This window comes from Epinephelus lanceolatus, chromosome 13 (assembly GCF_041903045.1).
Source record: "Epinephelus lanceolatus isolate andai-2023 chromosome 13, ASM4190304v1, whole genome shotgun sequence".
Classification (NCBI taxonomy): domain Eukaryota; kingdom Metazoa; phylum Chordata; class Actinopteri; order Perciformes; family Serranidae; genus Epinephelus; species Epinephelus lanceolatus.
Window position 1 is genome coordinate 3,867,011 of NC_135746.1, and position 15,926 is coordinate 3,882,936.

Here is a 15,926-nt window from a genome sequence, read left to right on the forward strand (position 1 = left end):
ATTCTTTATTTGAACAACGGTGTGTAAAAATGACTCAGTATACAGTTAAAATTATAGAAACAACAATAACAGAGAGGCAGGGGGAAACCACACGACACCAAGATATTATAAGACATATAGATGTCAAGTGTCTTAATAGCCTTTCATATGGTGTTCAACATCCCTTCAGAAAAACACAAATATGAGGGTTATTAATGCTAAAGTAATATTTATGGATAAAATACTGGAGTATTTATCAAGTTAATTATTAAATGTTTTTATTACTTTGACAATATTAATTTTACTATTATTGCTGGATTTTTTTTTGCAGTCAAACATATTTTCCCATTAGTAGTTTATCACTTGTATTATTTTATGTGTTATTTATTTTTTCTGTACTTTTGAGTTCTTAACTGTGAACTTTTTATTAAGGGGAGGCTTTAAATAAGCCCTCTGGGTTTTTTGCCTCTCCCTGCGCTGTACTTCATTATTCATTTACCTTTTATGTGGTTTAATCGTGCAAAAAATAAACTATATATAAACTATTAACTATAAACATTTTTTTTTTCAAAGTGTTGTCTTGTTTTCTTGGGTATTTAAGGACATCAAACACCATATTTTCCATAATAAGAAAGTCTTTGGAGATATGGTCCATTATAAATCTTTAAAAGTTCTTCCAGAGTGTCTTGGTGTGAGAAAAATGCCAGGAAAGGTGTTAAAACAAGGTGAACTCATTACAGTAGCTAATTGGCCCCTGCATCTGTCATGCGTTACACCACTGTCGTAAAACGTCTCTGTCTGCTGTTGCAATGGCGTTTGCTGCGACAGCACTTTCCGGCAGCAGGGAAATCGAGGAGAAAGCAGCGACAAACGTCGCCAGCGGATACGTTATCGCCTCAAAAAGCTGTGGATTTATGCGATATTCGGTGAACTAACGTGTATATTGATTGTATATCACTTCGCTTCGTGGATGAGCTTGTGTTCAACGTTTTCACAGCTTGAATCTCCACCTTAATGCGGTGGGATGGCCACAGTGCCGCCTGGGCCTAGTAGCGCACTGCCTGCATCCCCGGCTGAAATTCCTCCTTTCCCCGGGGCTGAGAGCGCGGAGCCGGCGGGGGAAGACGGAGAGCCGGCCTGTCACAGGGAGGACTGTGTCCCCGCCGGTTCAGGGAAGACGTCGGAGCCGGTTAGCGAAGTCAATAGGTCGGTTACGAAGAAGCAGAAAAACATGCTAGCGCGAGCTAGCCCGGCGGCGCTGCACCTCAAAATGCAAGCCCGAGAGCAGCAGCAGCTAAACGGCTTGGCCGGCCCCTTAGAGGACGCTGACAGCCACCAACACACAGGAAACCGGCCTGACAATCCGAGACCGTCCGTGGACAACTGTGACAGCAGCAGCAGCGGCAGCAACGAGGAGGCTCCAGCCGCTAGAAACAATAGTGAGCATTGCCAACATGAAGGCCACAGCCCCTTCTCCAAAAACGGCAGTCACTCTCCTGTAGTTAACAATAGCATAAACGGGATGCCGGGTTTAACAAGAACTGAAGCGGCCCACAGCCAACCCGGGGACGAAGGGAAAGAGGAGTTTGACCTCACGGAGCCGCCGAGACCGCCGAGCGACGAGCCGCCGGACGCCGGGCCCGGCCGAGAGGAGAGCCTCGCTGACCCGCAGCAGCAGCAACCGCCGGCCGAGGAGCTCGCCCGGCTCGACCTGAGCAGCTCTCCCGGCCGAGCGGAAGAGGACAGCCATGGCATCCGCTATGTCCGCTACGAGTCCGAGCTGCAGATGCCGTGGATCATGAGACTGATCACCAAGGACTTGTCTGAGCCTTATTCAATTTACACCTACAGGTACTTCATCCACAACTGGCCGCAGCTCTGCTTTCTGGTGAGTGTGACTCTGAAAACATGTCAGTGTGATGAAAATGCCTGCATTCACCTTTTAAACTCTGAGCCAGAATAAAGTGTCAGATATCATCCCAGCCTGTGGACTAAGGTTACCTAAGGGTGCATAGCATTATTGGGGCTGGGTGTGACTGCATGCTTGTAGCTTTCATCACCTGTCAGTGTGTCTCAAAGGCAGCCAAACACAGAGCACACACATCGATGAATGTGTTACTGACAGCACACTGGTTTGGAAATTGTACTGTGACAGTTGGCAGCTACAACACCCACTTCTCTGTCACAAAGCCTTGATCCTTTGTGGATTTTAGTTGGAATTAAGACCTGTTAAATCAAGTAAAGGTGCCCCTTACTGTTAGTCACTTATCTAAAGGTCCTTGACCTGTCACATGTGCAGGAATTCAGAAGCAAGCAAACGTATAAACCCCTTACTGTCCAGTTTTGAGAGTAATGTGCTGTGAGTGTGTGTTTCCTCTTGCACTCAGTGTCCAGTCAGGATTTTCTACTTTGACAAACACTATCCTTTCTTTGCGTATCCTCTGAGCCCCAAGGTCGTAAACTTCCCAGTTCCAGTTTGTCTGGAACGACGCATGTAACACAAGAGGAAGTGCAGTGAAACAAAGGTCAGAGTTCAGCTCAGGGAACCAGCACAACTGGCAGGGTGACAGGAACTGTGGAGGAACTGTTGCTAGGCTTTCAGCGACCACCCCAGCACACACTCAGGAGGATCTAACTGTTGTGTGTTTGTGTGTGTGTGTGTGTGTCACAGGCCATGGTGGAGCAGGAGTGTGTCGGAGCCATTGTATGTAAGCTTGACATGCACAAGAAGATGTTCCGTCGTGGCTACATCGCCATGCTGGCCGTGGACTCGAAACACAGAAGGAAAAGCATCGGTGAGATCTGCACTCTGCATGTCACGTACAGGATCAATATAAAAGTCTGTCCTTTTGTGATGTGGAGCCGAGACCAAGTTGTGCAATTGCGTCTTTTGTGCTTTCTTTGACAACCAAATCTCTCAATGCAAATGCAGTATTTAGATAAGATGTACACTCTGAGTTGATTTGTTTAACTTTAAGTGACATAGTTTACCTTCTGCCTGTCTTGCGCACCAGACATCAAGCCAGAAAAACAGAAAAACCAAGTGATATTTTCTTAAATGTTTGTGTTTTGTGTGTTTGCGTGCCGTCACTGACTTTGCCTCTTTTGTTTCAGGTACTAATCTGGTGAAGAAGGCCATCTACGCTATGGTGGAGGGTGACTGTGACGAGGTAAGATACAAAGTCCCATTCCTGCAGGAGGATTTCTCAGGCAAGCAACATGATTTTTTTGTACAGGGATGTCAAACATACAGCCTGTAGGCCAGAACCAACCCGCCAAAAGGTCAAATCTGGCCCACTATATGATTAGACTAAGAGATGCCAGCATTCAGGAGCAAGTTAAACATTAGCCCTTTTTAAATAGGAGATGTGCAAATTTGCAGGAAAGCCCAATCAGTCTTTTTTCAGCATTGGCAGTATAAAAACAAAATCGGGGAGTGCAGCAAAATGCCGCCTACCTACTTTTGTTTATACAGAATGTGCCTTTTTCGGGGCAATGGGGGGCGTGAGCAAGTAACAAAACGTGTAGCTCAGCGTGTGACGTAAACAGTGACGTGGGAGGGAAGCCGCGGCTGGTCAGTCCTTCGGCGATTCTCTCATAAGTCGGCCCGCCCTTTACCGCTCCCGTCATCTGATGGTTAATGGCCTCTTCGTTTGCGAGGACAAGGAGGGTGCGCAATTCCTTGTCTCCCCAGTTGCTCATCTTTACAGTGTCTGTCAGGTTTGCGTTTCCCTCTTGCTACTAGCTGCTCACTCATTCCTGCTATCAGCTGTTTATTCACCGCCAGTCATCAACAGCTCCTCCCACAAGTCATCAACAGCCCCTCCCATTGTGGAAGGCCGCCTCGGTCTGTTTAAACTAAAAGGGTTCTGCCAATATGTCTACCCTACAAGGCGGAAAATTGGGCGCCTCGGATCAACTCGCCAATCCGGCTCTGTGTGTCTAAACGCTCGCAGCTTGCCGGCAAAACGACCCAACATTCGTGGAAAATCTGGCAGTGTAAAAGGGGCTAATGCTTTGCAAGACTTTTCCACCCTGACCAGGATACAGCTCTCTGGTATAACAATGAATATTCACTGTGACCGTGTTGAAATATATTGATCATTGTGCAAAATGTTGTCAATCAGCAGCTTCAGTTCGAAAGAATCTGTATCAGGAAATGTCTGGATAAATGCACGTGTAATAACAGTGAGAAGTAGACTGACTGAATGTGGAAAGACATACTAGTGAAGTTGCACTCATTTTTCTTAAGACATCTCAGGCTGTTTATCTGTTTTGTGAAAGGATGAACGTCTACAGGATGTACTTGTAATTCTTTAGACACAAAAAAGGGCAAATATTGGAGCTGATGATAGTTACAGCTTAATGTGCAATGGTTTTATTGGTCTGGTCCGTCTGAGATCAACTTGGGCTGCATGTATCCCAGGAACTAAAATGAGTTTGACACCACTGCTTTAGCACATCCAGAGAACATCTACATTTTTAAGAAAAGCCTGAAACACACACATGGGTTGGTGTAAACATGCTCAGGGTTTATGCCTGAGATTGGCCCACATTTGCATTAGCAGCATGCCAGCAGTAGACGGGAGGAGTGTGTTGCATTTACATAGCCAGAATATACAGAAAAAAAAGACAGAATTGCTGGAAAACACAGTAAATACATAAAAAAATACACTGCCCAACATTGAAATCTCTCCGTGAGCATGAACTAAAAGTAAAAAAAAAAAATCTGCTTGTATTTCAAGGACCAGGTTCCCTTCCTGTCCTTCACTTATCTTCACAGTTTGCCTGTAACCTTGGTTTGATTGTCAGCTACTCCGAGCCTTTCAGTCTCGTCCCTCTCCTACGAGCTGTTTCTCTTGCTCCTCTCAGCGCCGGCGCCAGACAGTTGTCAGCGAGGGGGCAATGATGTTGATATTGTGGTGGGCCACCACAAATAGAAGAATGTGGGGGAGACCCTGGGGTCAGTTTGGATTCATCAAAGTCGTACAGTAACAGAAACAAACTAACCGACCGAGGCAGCTGTAGACCAGCAGCTCCTGTGCTCTCTGAGGTAAAGTTACTCTTTTGTAAAAGGAGTCTTGCGGCTTTGAAGAGAGCAAAGATAACAGCTTCAAAACGGGCTGTTTGATGGTGAGGTGAAGCAGTGAAAATATTCTAAATATAGCGTACACTTAAACTGATATTGATAACAGGCTTTTTTAGGGACTGAAAGGTATAATATGCAGGATTGTCGGTATTGTTTGTACACCTGCCGGCCAGCGAAAGTAAAAATAAAAGCCAACCCTGGATTCACTCCCGTTTGATGTTTTGCCTTGTTATATTTGCAGTTAATCTGCACTGTGTCTCTTGGATGCCTGCTGCTTATGGTCTGGCACCTGGTTGCTGCCTTTCTATAAAGCCCCAACCTCAAATGAGTGTGCCGTTAAAGTCCAGCGCACAGAAAATAAGAAGAAGATAAGAAAACCAGGCAGAGGGCAGAGTCTCTGCAGATAAACGCACCACCACACACGCTGGGAGGGAAAATTTCTCCATGAGGCTATACATTAGCTTTGAAGAGAGCAGAGATAATGGCGTCAGAGCGGGCTGTCTGATGGCGAGATACAGCAGTGAAAATATTCTTAATATAGCGCACACGTAGACTGATATTGATAACAACACTTTTAAGAAACTCAGAATATTAGATCACTTCTGAAAACAGAGAGATAAGAGTACTTAATGTCTACATGATGCCGCTGACCATGATTTTATTATGAGTATCTTTAACTCACAAATTTATTTGCAAATTAATTGTTTTAATTGCAGTGGAAACTGCTTATAGTGATCACCGTTAAGCCCTGTTTCCACTGTGAAAAGTTGTGGATGGTACCAATGGAACCCCATGTTTGGTCCCCCCTCTGTTGGGGTACCTAGCACACAGGTACTGGTACTAAAAGGTGGAGCTGTGAACACTGCAGTCTGATTGGTCAGTAGAGAACGGTCTCTGCTCAGGGCTGAGTTGTGTCTGGTTTTGAAGCTCATGTAACCTCACATGTAGCCTACTCTTGAGCATGTATACTTGTGCAGTGGTGTGTCTGTGTCACTCTGCAGTTACACCTCCAAAACACTAGTCAGCGGCAGGGTTACTGTGAAGTGAACACACATTAAACACACATTAAACATGGCTTAATAGAGACAAACACAGGTACACAAATCAGCTTCACTATAACTCACAGCATTCACAGACAGACACTTGTCTTTATCTGGACACATTTTCCCCACAAATACAACATGCTAACGTTATTAGCACAAGCCTATGGCATTTTACATTGTATAAATTAGCCTAGCAGCTAGCATTTTTTCCTCTTTTCATATGAAGCCAGGGACAACAGCAACATTTAACAAAGGTAACGTTACAAAATTCAGCTCCATTACAACTCACAAGGTTCACTGATAAAACAACTGTCTTATACTGAACAAGTTTTCCAAACAAATACAACATGCTAACGTTATTAGCACAAGCCTATGGCATTTTACATTGTATAAATTAGCCTAGCAGCTAACAGAGATTTCCTCTGCTCATATGAAGCCAGGATAAATCACACACAAGACTTAAAATGCTATTTTAGTGGAGGCTTTATTGTCTTCACAATTTATTGTTTATCTCTGAAATTAAAGTAAATAAAAGCTTTGTTTCCACTGAGGGAAATGGTTTCAGCTTACAGAAATAGACAGGAGGTCTGCGTCGCCGCGACATGTAGTTACATTTCTGGGAAAGTGCGTTCCCTGACGTTGATGCTGAGCCTACGCCGTAGCTTCGGCGTCAGTTCGACGCAGAAGTATATATTCCACTTAAGGCCTGGATGATGGGATATTCTGAGACAGAGAGCCTGCACATATATGGATATATAAGATTTCGTATTAGAGCAGGGCAGGTAGGCACACTGACATTTCCAAACATTTGGCTGGCACTTCACCATCAATGAAGTTTAAGAAGAAGTCTTATGCCATTGTTATAGGCCACATTAAGTCTTTGAATGTTTCTCTTCCTATAGGAGCGCCACAAGTGGGCGAAGCCGTCTGTTTCATTACCATATATTTAAGTTTTAAGTATACAAATGTCAATTAGAAAGTAATCTGTTAGAGAAATAAAGGCCGCTGGCTGTGGATATGCTTCTCTCTGAGTAGCTGTAAACTCACTCACCTGCTTCTCTCTCACACACACACACACACACACACACACACACACACACACACACACTCACAGTAGGTTTTGAAATCTCTAGAAATGGCAGGTGTTTGAGGTGGAAATGAGATTCCGTATTAAACTTCCTCTGATCTCTTAGAGGCCAGAACTCTGACGATGATTCACCAGAGTTGTGATTTTCTTGTTGGTTTGATTGTGTACACACAAACGGCACCAAGTGTGCTTTTATAGAAATTTATTTTTTCATCAATCAGGCCACTGTGAACACTGTAACTGTGTCGCAAGCTGCATTTTTCAGCTTGTGTATCAGCAGGCGGTTTTTATAAGTATCATAACCCTGACTAAAACACACCACTTCACTCAACTGCCAACTATTGTTGTTATTGTTTAATCTTCCCCGCTGGCTCGTGGCTTTATTGCTGTACTCAGATGCGCATAGGCAAATATCCCGGGCTACCAAATTCAGTTTGTCTTCAGAGTTTAATTTCCCAACTGCTTTGCTTCTAAATGTAATATCAGTCGACGGCATACTTTTACAACTTTAATATAGACCAGCCTTGAACGCACAAACACAACCGACTGCTTAACTCCCTTCTTGCTGCTGCATTATTACGCAAACACACATCTTTCACAGAGAAATATGTTACTGAAGGTCACTGTAGCAGTGCAGTGAATGGAAGCTAGTAGCTGCTGGGAAGAGAGGAACTTGAGTGCGCTTTGGAAAATGGTCGTTCGCTAAATGCACAATATCTATGAGAAATACTCAGCACCTCCTTAGATGTTGTGTTTTATCACAGCGTAGTCAGTGTCATCAGATTACTTTTTACACTGCCAGTCATTTTATTGCACTCACAAAATATTGTCTTGTACATGTGCCTGCTGGCTCACTGTCACACTGTCCTGACTTACTGGGACAGAGACATTGTGAGATGTTACTCTGCTGTGTACTTGTCTCTCAAAATGTCTGCTCCATGACATGTTATTCTACAGGAAGTAGTGGAAAACCCCTAGCTTAGCTCAGGCAACTTCAAAACTGTCCTGTTCCCACTTTGAATGTGTGTATTTAAATAGAACATGAGACGTTGTGGTGTAATCAGCAGCAGCTAGTTTACTCATTGAAGCTATTCTTGACCATCAACAACTGACCCCAAAAACTACACAGCAGCTAAAACATCAGGTGCCTTAAAGGGAAACTTCGATATTTTTTAAGCCTGACCCCATCCTCCCGTGTTTTTCTGTCTAAGTGACTAATGGAGACAATTATTCAAAGTGGTCAGGTATTGACAGAGAGCGCTGCAGCCACAAAACTAGCTGCAATGTAACCACTATTATGCACCCTCAGTTTACGTCCATTAAAGGTGCTTGTTTTTGCCACTGACAGGCTCAGTTTGTTATTTAAGTGTCTGATACCATAATGGAAAGGATCCCTACGGAGATAGACCTTTATGTTAAAGAGTAAGATTCTTTCTGTCGAACCAGAAACAGCCCCGAAATCGCGGTCACCAAACCCACCAGACTCCATTTAAAAAACAGTACTTTTATCTTTGTAAAATACAGTTCAATCAAAATTGACAGTAACAAAATAAAACTCATAAAAACTGTCTTGATATGTCTTTTCACCCTTCCAACAATCACCAACTCTGGTTTGGTTGAAATAAACCCTTAATTCACCCAGTTAGATGTGAAAACATGCTGCCTCTATACACGCTAAAATCACTGTTTATTTAAATGGAGTCTGGTGGGTTTGGTGATGGTGATTTAAGGGCTGTTTTTGGTTAAATTAAAAGGATCTTACCCTCTAACAAAAAAGCTCTATCTCTGTAGGGATCATTTCCATAATGTTGTCAGACACTTAGAATAATAATCTGAACCTGAGATGATTTTCTTAGCTTTGCTCGACCTGGTCTGTTTGTTAGTGTGTAGCCAAATCTCGCTCAAGGAGAAGTCTTTTCACATTTTCAAAATCAGCTAAATACTCAACCATGACATTGAAACATTTTAGATAAGACTAAGCTATGTTTCCTGTAGTCCAACATAACATTATCTTCCTGGTTCTCTTCTCTCCAACTCCCACTAACATTTACACCGCTGTCTTAGTGCAACAAGTCACCTCTCATGAGATGATAGAACGAGACTCCTCCTTGAGCGAGACTTGGTTATACACAATAACAAACAGACCAGATCAAGAGAAAGGTAGAGTAAAATGTGTCATTTCTCTGTAGGGATCCTAGACGTTTATGATGATAACAATCTGAGCCTGTCAGGGGCAAAAACAAGCACTTTTAGTGGACATTAATTAACAGTGCGTAATTGTACCAGGATGGTGAAATTGCAAGCTGTTACGCCACTGCGACCAATTGCAAATGTTTCCATTAATCACTTAGACATATAAATATGGAAAAAACAGGGCCTCGTTGAAAAATCCCAAAGTTACCTTTACAGCTATTTTACTGGCTTTGCATGCCGTTTATAACGATGTACTAAACCCAGCTGACTCTTGGAGTATTGGAGACTAGCCTGCTAGCTAATGAGTTACAACATGTAACTGAGACAGGGTTAGCACTAAGACTATGATAAACTCAAAGGGCAGTCAGAGAGCGCAGACCAGTCGTCCAGTCCTCTGTGTTATGCAAATCTGCAAGTGCAGCCCTGTATACTCTGTGTCTGGATATATTTCCAAAAGTATTAGAATGATGTCAGAATTTGGTTATGCCTGAAGCCTCATCATCTTAGCTGTGTGTTAATATGTACTTCTGTATTGCAACCAATATTACTGCTTGCTCTCGTAAAGCAAGAACATTTTGTTCTAATATCTGCGGTAGAGTTTATTGCAGAGGATTCACATTTGAATTCGAGTGAGAGGCCCTGGCACACCAAGTGGCTGGCCATCGGTCAATATTTGGCCATCGGTTAGCACCTGTGGCCCTCGTTGGTGCTAGTTGGCTTTTTTTCCACCAGTGCAGCTTGTTGAATCAGCATCTGCGACTGCAGAGAGCGAAAGTCAAGAGGGAGTGAGATCAAAACAAATTTGTCACATGATGTCATATTATTTGTCTTTTGCAGAAACACCACATGATGTTTTGTGTTATTGTTCACTGGCACTCGGTAAACACACTCTGTTCTTTCAACATTTGCCACTAGTTCTCTGAAGACAGTTTGGTGTGTCTGGGCCATTAGTCGCATGATATGTGTGTATTTACGTTCCCATAGCCAATAAAAATCAGGCCAGTAGTTTTCCTGTAAGCTTGAGCTGAGAAACTAAATTCCTTGACAGAAGTAACAACAGCTGAACTAGCAGAGAGGAATTTGATATAAATCTTACGGCAGAGGATAACATAATAATGATATTTTCCTTTAACAGGCTGAAACATGCAAAACAACTGTTTGGGTACACAAAAACCAAATATATGTTTTGTACCAGGTTACAAGGATCAGTCAGTCCATTCATGTATAAAACAACACACTGACATGTCCATGTGTGTGTCCCCAGGTCGTATTGGAGACTGAAATCACCAACAAATCAGCCCTGAAGCTGTACGAGAACTTGGGTTTTGTCAGAGACAAGCGGCTGTTCAGATACTACCTGAACGGAGTGGACGCGCTGCGGCTCAAACTGTGGCTCCGCTAAGAGGAAAGAAGAAGAGGGGACGGGGGAGGACGGGACAGCGGGTGCTGTTCACCTCGTACGCTATCGGCTTGACAGCCTCAGCTCTGCCCTGGTCATTTCACTCTTATACACAACACATACACACACACACACACACACACACCTGTGTACAAACATAAGGAGTATGCACATAGGTATGCATAGACACGCAGACACACCCTCTTTTTGTCCTCGACCTCCGAACAACTGTTGTTTAGGCAAAAATGAACTGACATCCCACCTGATGTTCTCATGAAGGTGCCCCTGATACTTCCTGTGACGAGGACAGGGGGGCGAGAGAGGGTGGTCTCTGGGATGACCTTGACTGGGGACTAGATGACCTTTTGACCTTCGAGCTTGGATGCCGCATTGACCCGGGACGTGAGGCGGGAGGCAGCTCAAGTGAGGACGTGCGTCCGAACCCCAGAGGACATGGCACCACAGCGAGTCCTCCTGCAGAACACAGGACACAAACAGACTTAAAGAAAACAACAACACGTGAAACAAGGAGGCGGGGCGGTAAAAACAGACTGGGAAGAAAATATTTGTGGAGTTTATTTTTGTGTTTCTTTTTTAACCTTGTGAGTTGGACGGGGGGACGGGAAAAGCTAAAGTATGACTGCGTGTTTGTACCGCCTCATTTTGTTTTTGTTTTTCCTTTGGAGTGTTTGGCTTGTTTTTGTGTGCATGTGTACGTGGCGTGGTTGGTTTCACTGTGAGCAGGTGAACGTGTTTGTGCGACTGTGTGAGCGCATGCTTGGTTGTGCGTACTGTTGTGTGTTTTCCGTTTCCCATCATCCTGTCCAGCGGGGCGCAGCGGCTCCTCGCTGCTGTTTCCATCACCTGCCTCAGCCTCTGGGACTGAAGCCTGTAAAGATATGCATGCATTTATTTTAAAGTGAGTGCGGGGGAAAGTGTGCAGAGTGTGTGTTGATTAACCCAGTCGAACCCCCTTCCTGCGTTTGGTGTAAGCATGTTGGTGCAGAGCAGTTGATCGTAAAACGAATCACTCCATTAGCGCCTCAAACTTTGCCCGACTGGTGGATCTGACACCTTTTTGCTTCAGTGTCCTTCTCTTAATCTCATCATCAAACCCCTGACAGTATGGATGAGTCTTTTCCTTCCTATTTTTGCAAATCAGAACGTGTTTTCCCCGATTGCACTGCCAGCCGCTGGAAAATTCCCCAGAAAAAAGAGTCTTCTAAAGAGACTCCTTGCCAATGATGGTGTGGTCAAATGCGTCCTCGCCGTCTCAGTTTACTCCTTTTAGATTATTCGTCTGTTTCTCCTCATTGCAAGTGCCACTCAATCCATCAGCACTCTCAGCCACGACTGCAGTGACGTTCCTGCCAACAGGCGTCACACGGCAGCCTCGGCCCGCTTCTGGTCTGCGCTCGGCGCCAGACCAAAGGCAAAGTGTTACATATGCTGGAACCTTGTTTGAGTATGCTGTGCGTGTGTGTGCGTGTGTGTGTGTTTAAGGAAAATAGACAAGTATTCTTAGCAGATTATATTTTATTCTTTCAGTTTGTTTAGATTGTCTAATATACACCTGTATAACCTCACGCTGCTTGCGAGCGGCTGAGTCCACAATGCACTTCCCAGGTGCCCTAACTCAATGCACAACCAACCTCGCTAACATGTTAAGATCTCCAACCTGGAACACGTCATAGATGCACCCGGACGTTCCAATCCACACTAATTATGGCAAAGAAAATTTGCTTCAACTGCTTTTTTTTTTTTTTTTTTCTTTAACATAATATGAACAAAGGTCAGATGCACTTCTTTGGAAATTGCTGCAGTGTGTATGTGTCCGTATGAATGTGTCCTGTTGTTTTTGACAATGGTGTGGATCTGTTAGACTTTTATTTCTCTACTTTCAGAGGCCCCGCACAGGAAGATCATAGCCTTTGAGGTGCTGTGTTTTGTTCCGACCTAATAAGGACAAGAGAAAAGAACAAATCACACACTTCGTTTTTTGTTGTTTTTTTTTGCTTTCCAGGATTCGACTTAGTGCTCAGTGTGACAGAAAGGGCAGGAGACAGTTTGGATGACAGTTGAGGGGAGAATAAACCCTAAATCAGCTTTGATTTTTTTTTTTTTTTTTTAAAGTCAAATTAAAAAACCACCAGCATCACAAGTGGTTAAAGAAATACTTCACGTTCACAGTGCCCATTTCACTCAGCGTATTGTGTTAAAATTGTGGTTAAAAGTTTGTTTTTCTCGCATGCCTCCCGCGTGAACGGAGAATCCAAAAAATCCCCCCCCCCCCCCCCCAAAAAAAAAAAAAAAGATTTAAAACACCTCAGTAAAAACAGTCTCATGCACAGCTGAGAAGCCTTTCTGGATGTATGCATGCTCTTGAACTCTGCTGAAGTGGAGCTCATACACAACTGCGTGCTCAGGCCCACTCAGGGCAAGTTATTTGCCGACAGAAGTGTTTACTTTTGTCACGTTTTAGCGAAAATGCATGTGTTTGAGAAGTACTACACATAGTGCTGGATAAATGAGACATGAATTGTACTGCAGGAGTTGTGTGAGAGTTTGTAAATGGATGACAGTGACTTCAATTCATGAAGCATTTTCTCAGTTTTTGGATTCTCCACTCTTAGTGAGGCAAGCAAGAAAACAAAGTTGTCTTATGAATTCAGGGTAACAAACGGAGAGTAATTGATTATCAGATGGTCATTTTGCGGGTGAAGTATTCACGTAATGCCAGTTTAACGGTAAAATTCACCACCTGTTACGTGGATGTCCAACCAGTGTTGATGGTAAATGTAGTCCGTTGAAGAAAGTGCGTGCTATATTGACTGAGAAAGCAAAAGTCCTGTTGTAGGGCAGTGCCTACATGTACCAGGATGCATTGTGTGCGATACTACTTTGCTGCCCAAAACAGCGTTGCGAGTTTATCAGCTGCACGTGTGCTTCTGCAGGCAGCTAAATAAAAATGGGGAGGCTCCGTAGTCTGAATCGGCGAGAACCAAGACGCCAACACTATTTATTATTTTTCCCATGGCCCATGGCAGTGCATCATCACTTCACTCCCTCTGTATTTTACCTTTCACAATAAAAGCCCAATGTAAATTACTCACAGCATTTCGTTAAGAGGCGGTTTCAGAACTTATCATCTATCTACGAAAAAGCCTCTGGGGGCGAGGGCCAATATGTCAAGCTGATCCAGTGAGGTTGCAGATAACTGGGCCAAGACTACTATTTCTGTACATCGTTCGTTTTGGCTAATCTCTCTAACCAGATATCTGCACATGAATGCAAATAAATTACTAAAGTTAATATAAAGCTAACTCATTGTCAGGATCTGAACACTGCAAATACCAACATTTAGTGGCCCACAGATTCTGCATACATGTGTAGAATCTGTCAATAGATTACCTAAGAGGCACCCCAACAAAATAGCTTACAGTAGGGTAAGGTAACAAACACTCAGTGGTCATCTGCCCTCTCGGCCCTGCTGGTCTTGGTTGTCCTTTCTGTTTATCTTTGGGATCCTAAAAAAGGTCTCCAACACCTCTGTCCATGTGAGGAACAAAACTTTAATGCATTGTTACGCGCACACGGGCTCTCTTAGGCTCTCCCGGTGTCGCTAATAGCATTCAACAAAGACTCTTGATGTTAACTGCAGCAGGATGATTCTGTCAGCATCGGAGGGCAATTTGAGCAAAGTCTCCACCAGTCGGTGTTAACTCTCAGCAGCTCAGATTCTGGAGGGTCTAACACAGCTCATGCAGTATCTCCATCTGTAACACCTCTCCACTCATATTTCAGGATGCCATTAATGGTGTTGGAAACTAGTTTGCAATACAGGCAAGGAGAATAAGGAAGGTCTGTTTTTGAGGGTCATCTAGAACACGCCCCCGGGTTGCCCCAAGGCAAAACCCAACCTGTAGTTCTTCCTGCATCCAGCCATGTCACTGTCACATCAAATGACGACGCAGGATGCAAGAAGAGAATCAGATATGCAGCTGCAAACTCAGCTTTCTGGGTCAGCAGAATTTATTGTTTCAATTTTAATGCTTTAACTACATTTACCATCCACAATGATTGGACATCCACACAAACGTTGGCGAATTTCCCTCTAAGTAAACTTCAAATTATGCAGTTGGACATCTGCGTGCTTTCATCCTGCCTACAACATTCAGAGTAGAAATCACTGCGAGACACTGCCATGTGGCACAAGCAGAGGAAAATCTGCTATGAAATATTGGCTACAGAACAAACAAAAGCCTCCTGCAAACATTAGTGGAACTCAGATGTTTTAACGATACAAGGACTGATCTCGTCTGAGCTCCATGAATGACACTACCGGACCTCGCTCAGTTTATGGGTTTATCTCCCCTTCTACATTTCACCGCAGGAGCCCAGGACTGAAAGGGAGAGTAGATGTTTACAGAGTCCCCACCCTCATAACAGCCTGTGTATGTACGTTTGTGTCTGTGCATTTGGAACAATGGATCAGATGACCTATTTTTCTTTTCTTTCTTTTTTTGTCCAGATTTGTATATGAGTGTTGTTCTATTCCTCGGATATATTGAGAGCATGTTTTTTTGTGAATCATCTGTTGGGAAGGGGGCGGTTTGGGTTGATTTATCAGATTTGATTTTTATTTTTAATTTCTGTGCTACTTTAGCCCATCCAGAGGAGAATTATGAGCGGTTCACAGTGTGATACGAAATCGCTCCAGACTGTCAACACCAATTATCTTTACTGCTCATGTGACACTCTAAATTTCAATCATCACCCTGTGTAAACTCCTAGATTATTTTGGACATTTAAATCTTCTGTCCCTGCGTTGGACACTCGTCTCCCCCTCCTCTGTCCCCTCACTGTCCGGGCCTTTGCTTATTTTATACAGTGACTACTGATGGATGAAAGGACAGGATAGGTAACACCGTATAAAATGAACTCTTTCAAACCAGCTGTCAGTATGAGGAGGCGTTTTAGACTTTGAAGGAAAAGTGTCTTTTTTTGTTTTACTCCTGTGAAACTCTGGCAGTTCCATGTGGGCATTACAGCCTGTCACAAAGAGCCAAAGTGCTCCGTTTAGCTCATGATCACAGACTGAAGGGCTTCGTCATCAATATCAGTTTGTAGCCATGG

At 43.7% G+C, this 15,926-nt stretch overlaps 1 protein-coding gene across 1 annotated transcript; it reads left to right on the plus strand.

The window, feature by feature from the left end:
- The first annotated feature begins 782 nt into the window (after positions 1-782).
- naa30 (N-alpha-acetyltransferase 30, NatC catalytic subunit) lies at positions 783-12,455 on the plus strand. Its single transcript, XM_033648269.2, has 4 exons — positions 783-1,867; positions 2,651-2,774; positions 3,094-3,149; positions 10,656-12,455. Exons 1-4 carry the CDS (start codon positions 1,004-1,006, stop codon positions 10,791-10,793), a joined length of 1,182 nt encoding a protein of 393 aa, XP_033504160.2. The 5' UTR covers positions 783-1,003; the 3' UTR covers positions 10,794-12,455.
- Positions 12,456-15,926: the final 3,471 nt, after the last annotated feature.

Bases quoted from the DNA above. Each gene is read 5' to 3' on its own strand.
- naa30 (XM_033648269.2), top strand. From the start codon at position 1,004: ATGGCCACAGTGCCGCCTGGGCCTAGTAGCGCACTGCCTGCATCCCCG. The intron at 1,868-2,650 runs GTGAGTGTGACT...TGTGTGTCACAG, and splicing joins GGCCGCAGCTCTGCTTTCTG to GCCATGGTGGAGCAGGAGTG. The intron at 3,150-10,655 runs GTAAGATACAAA...GTGTGTCCCCAG, and splicing joins TGGAGGGTGACTGTGACGAG to GTCGTATTGGAGACTGAAAT.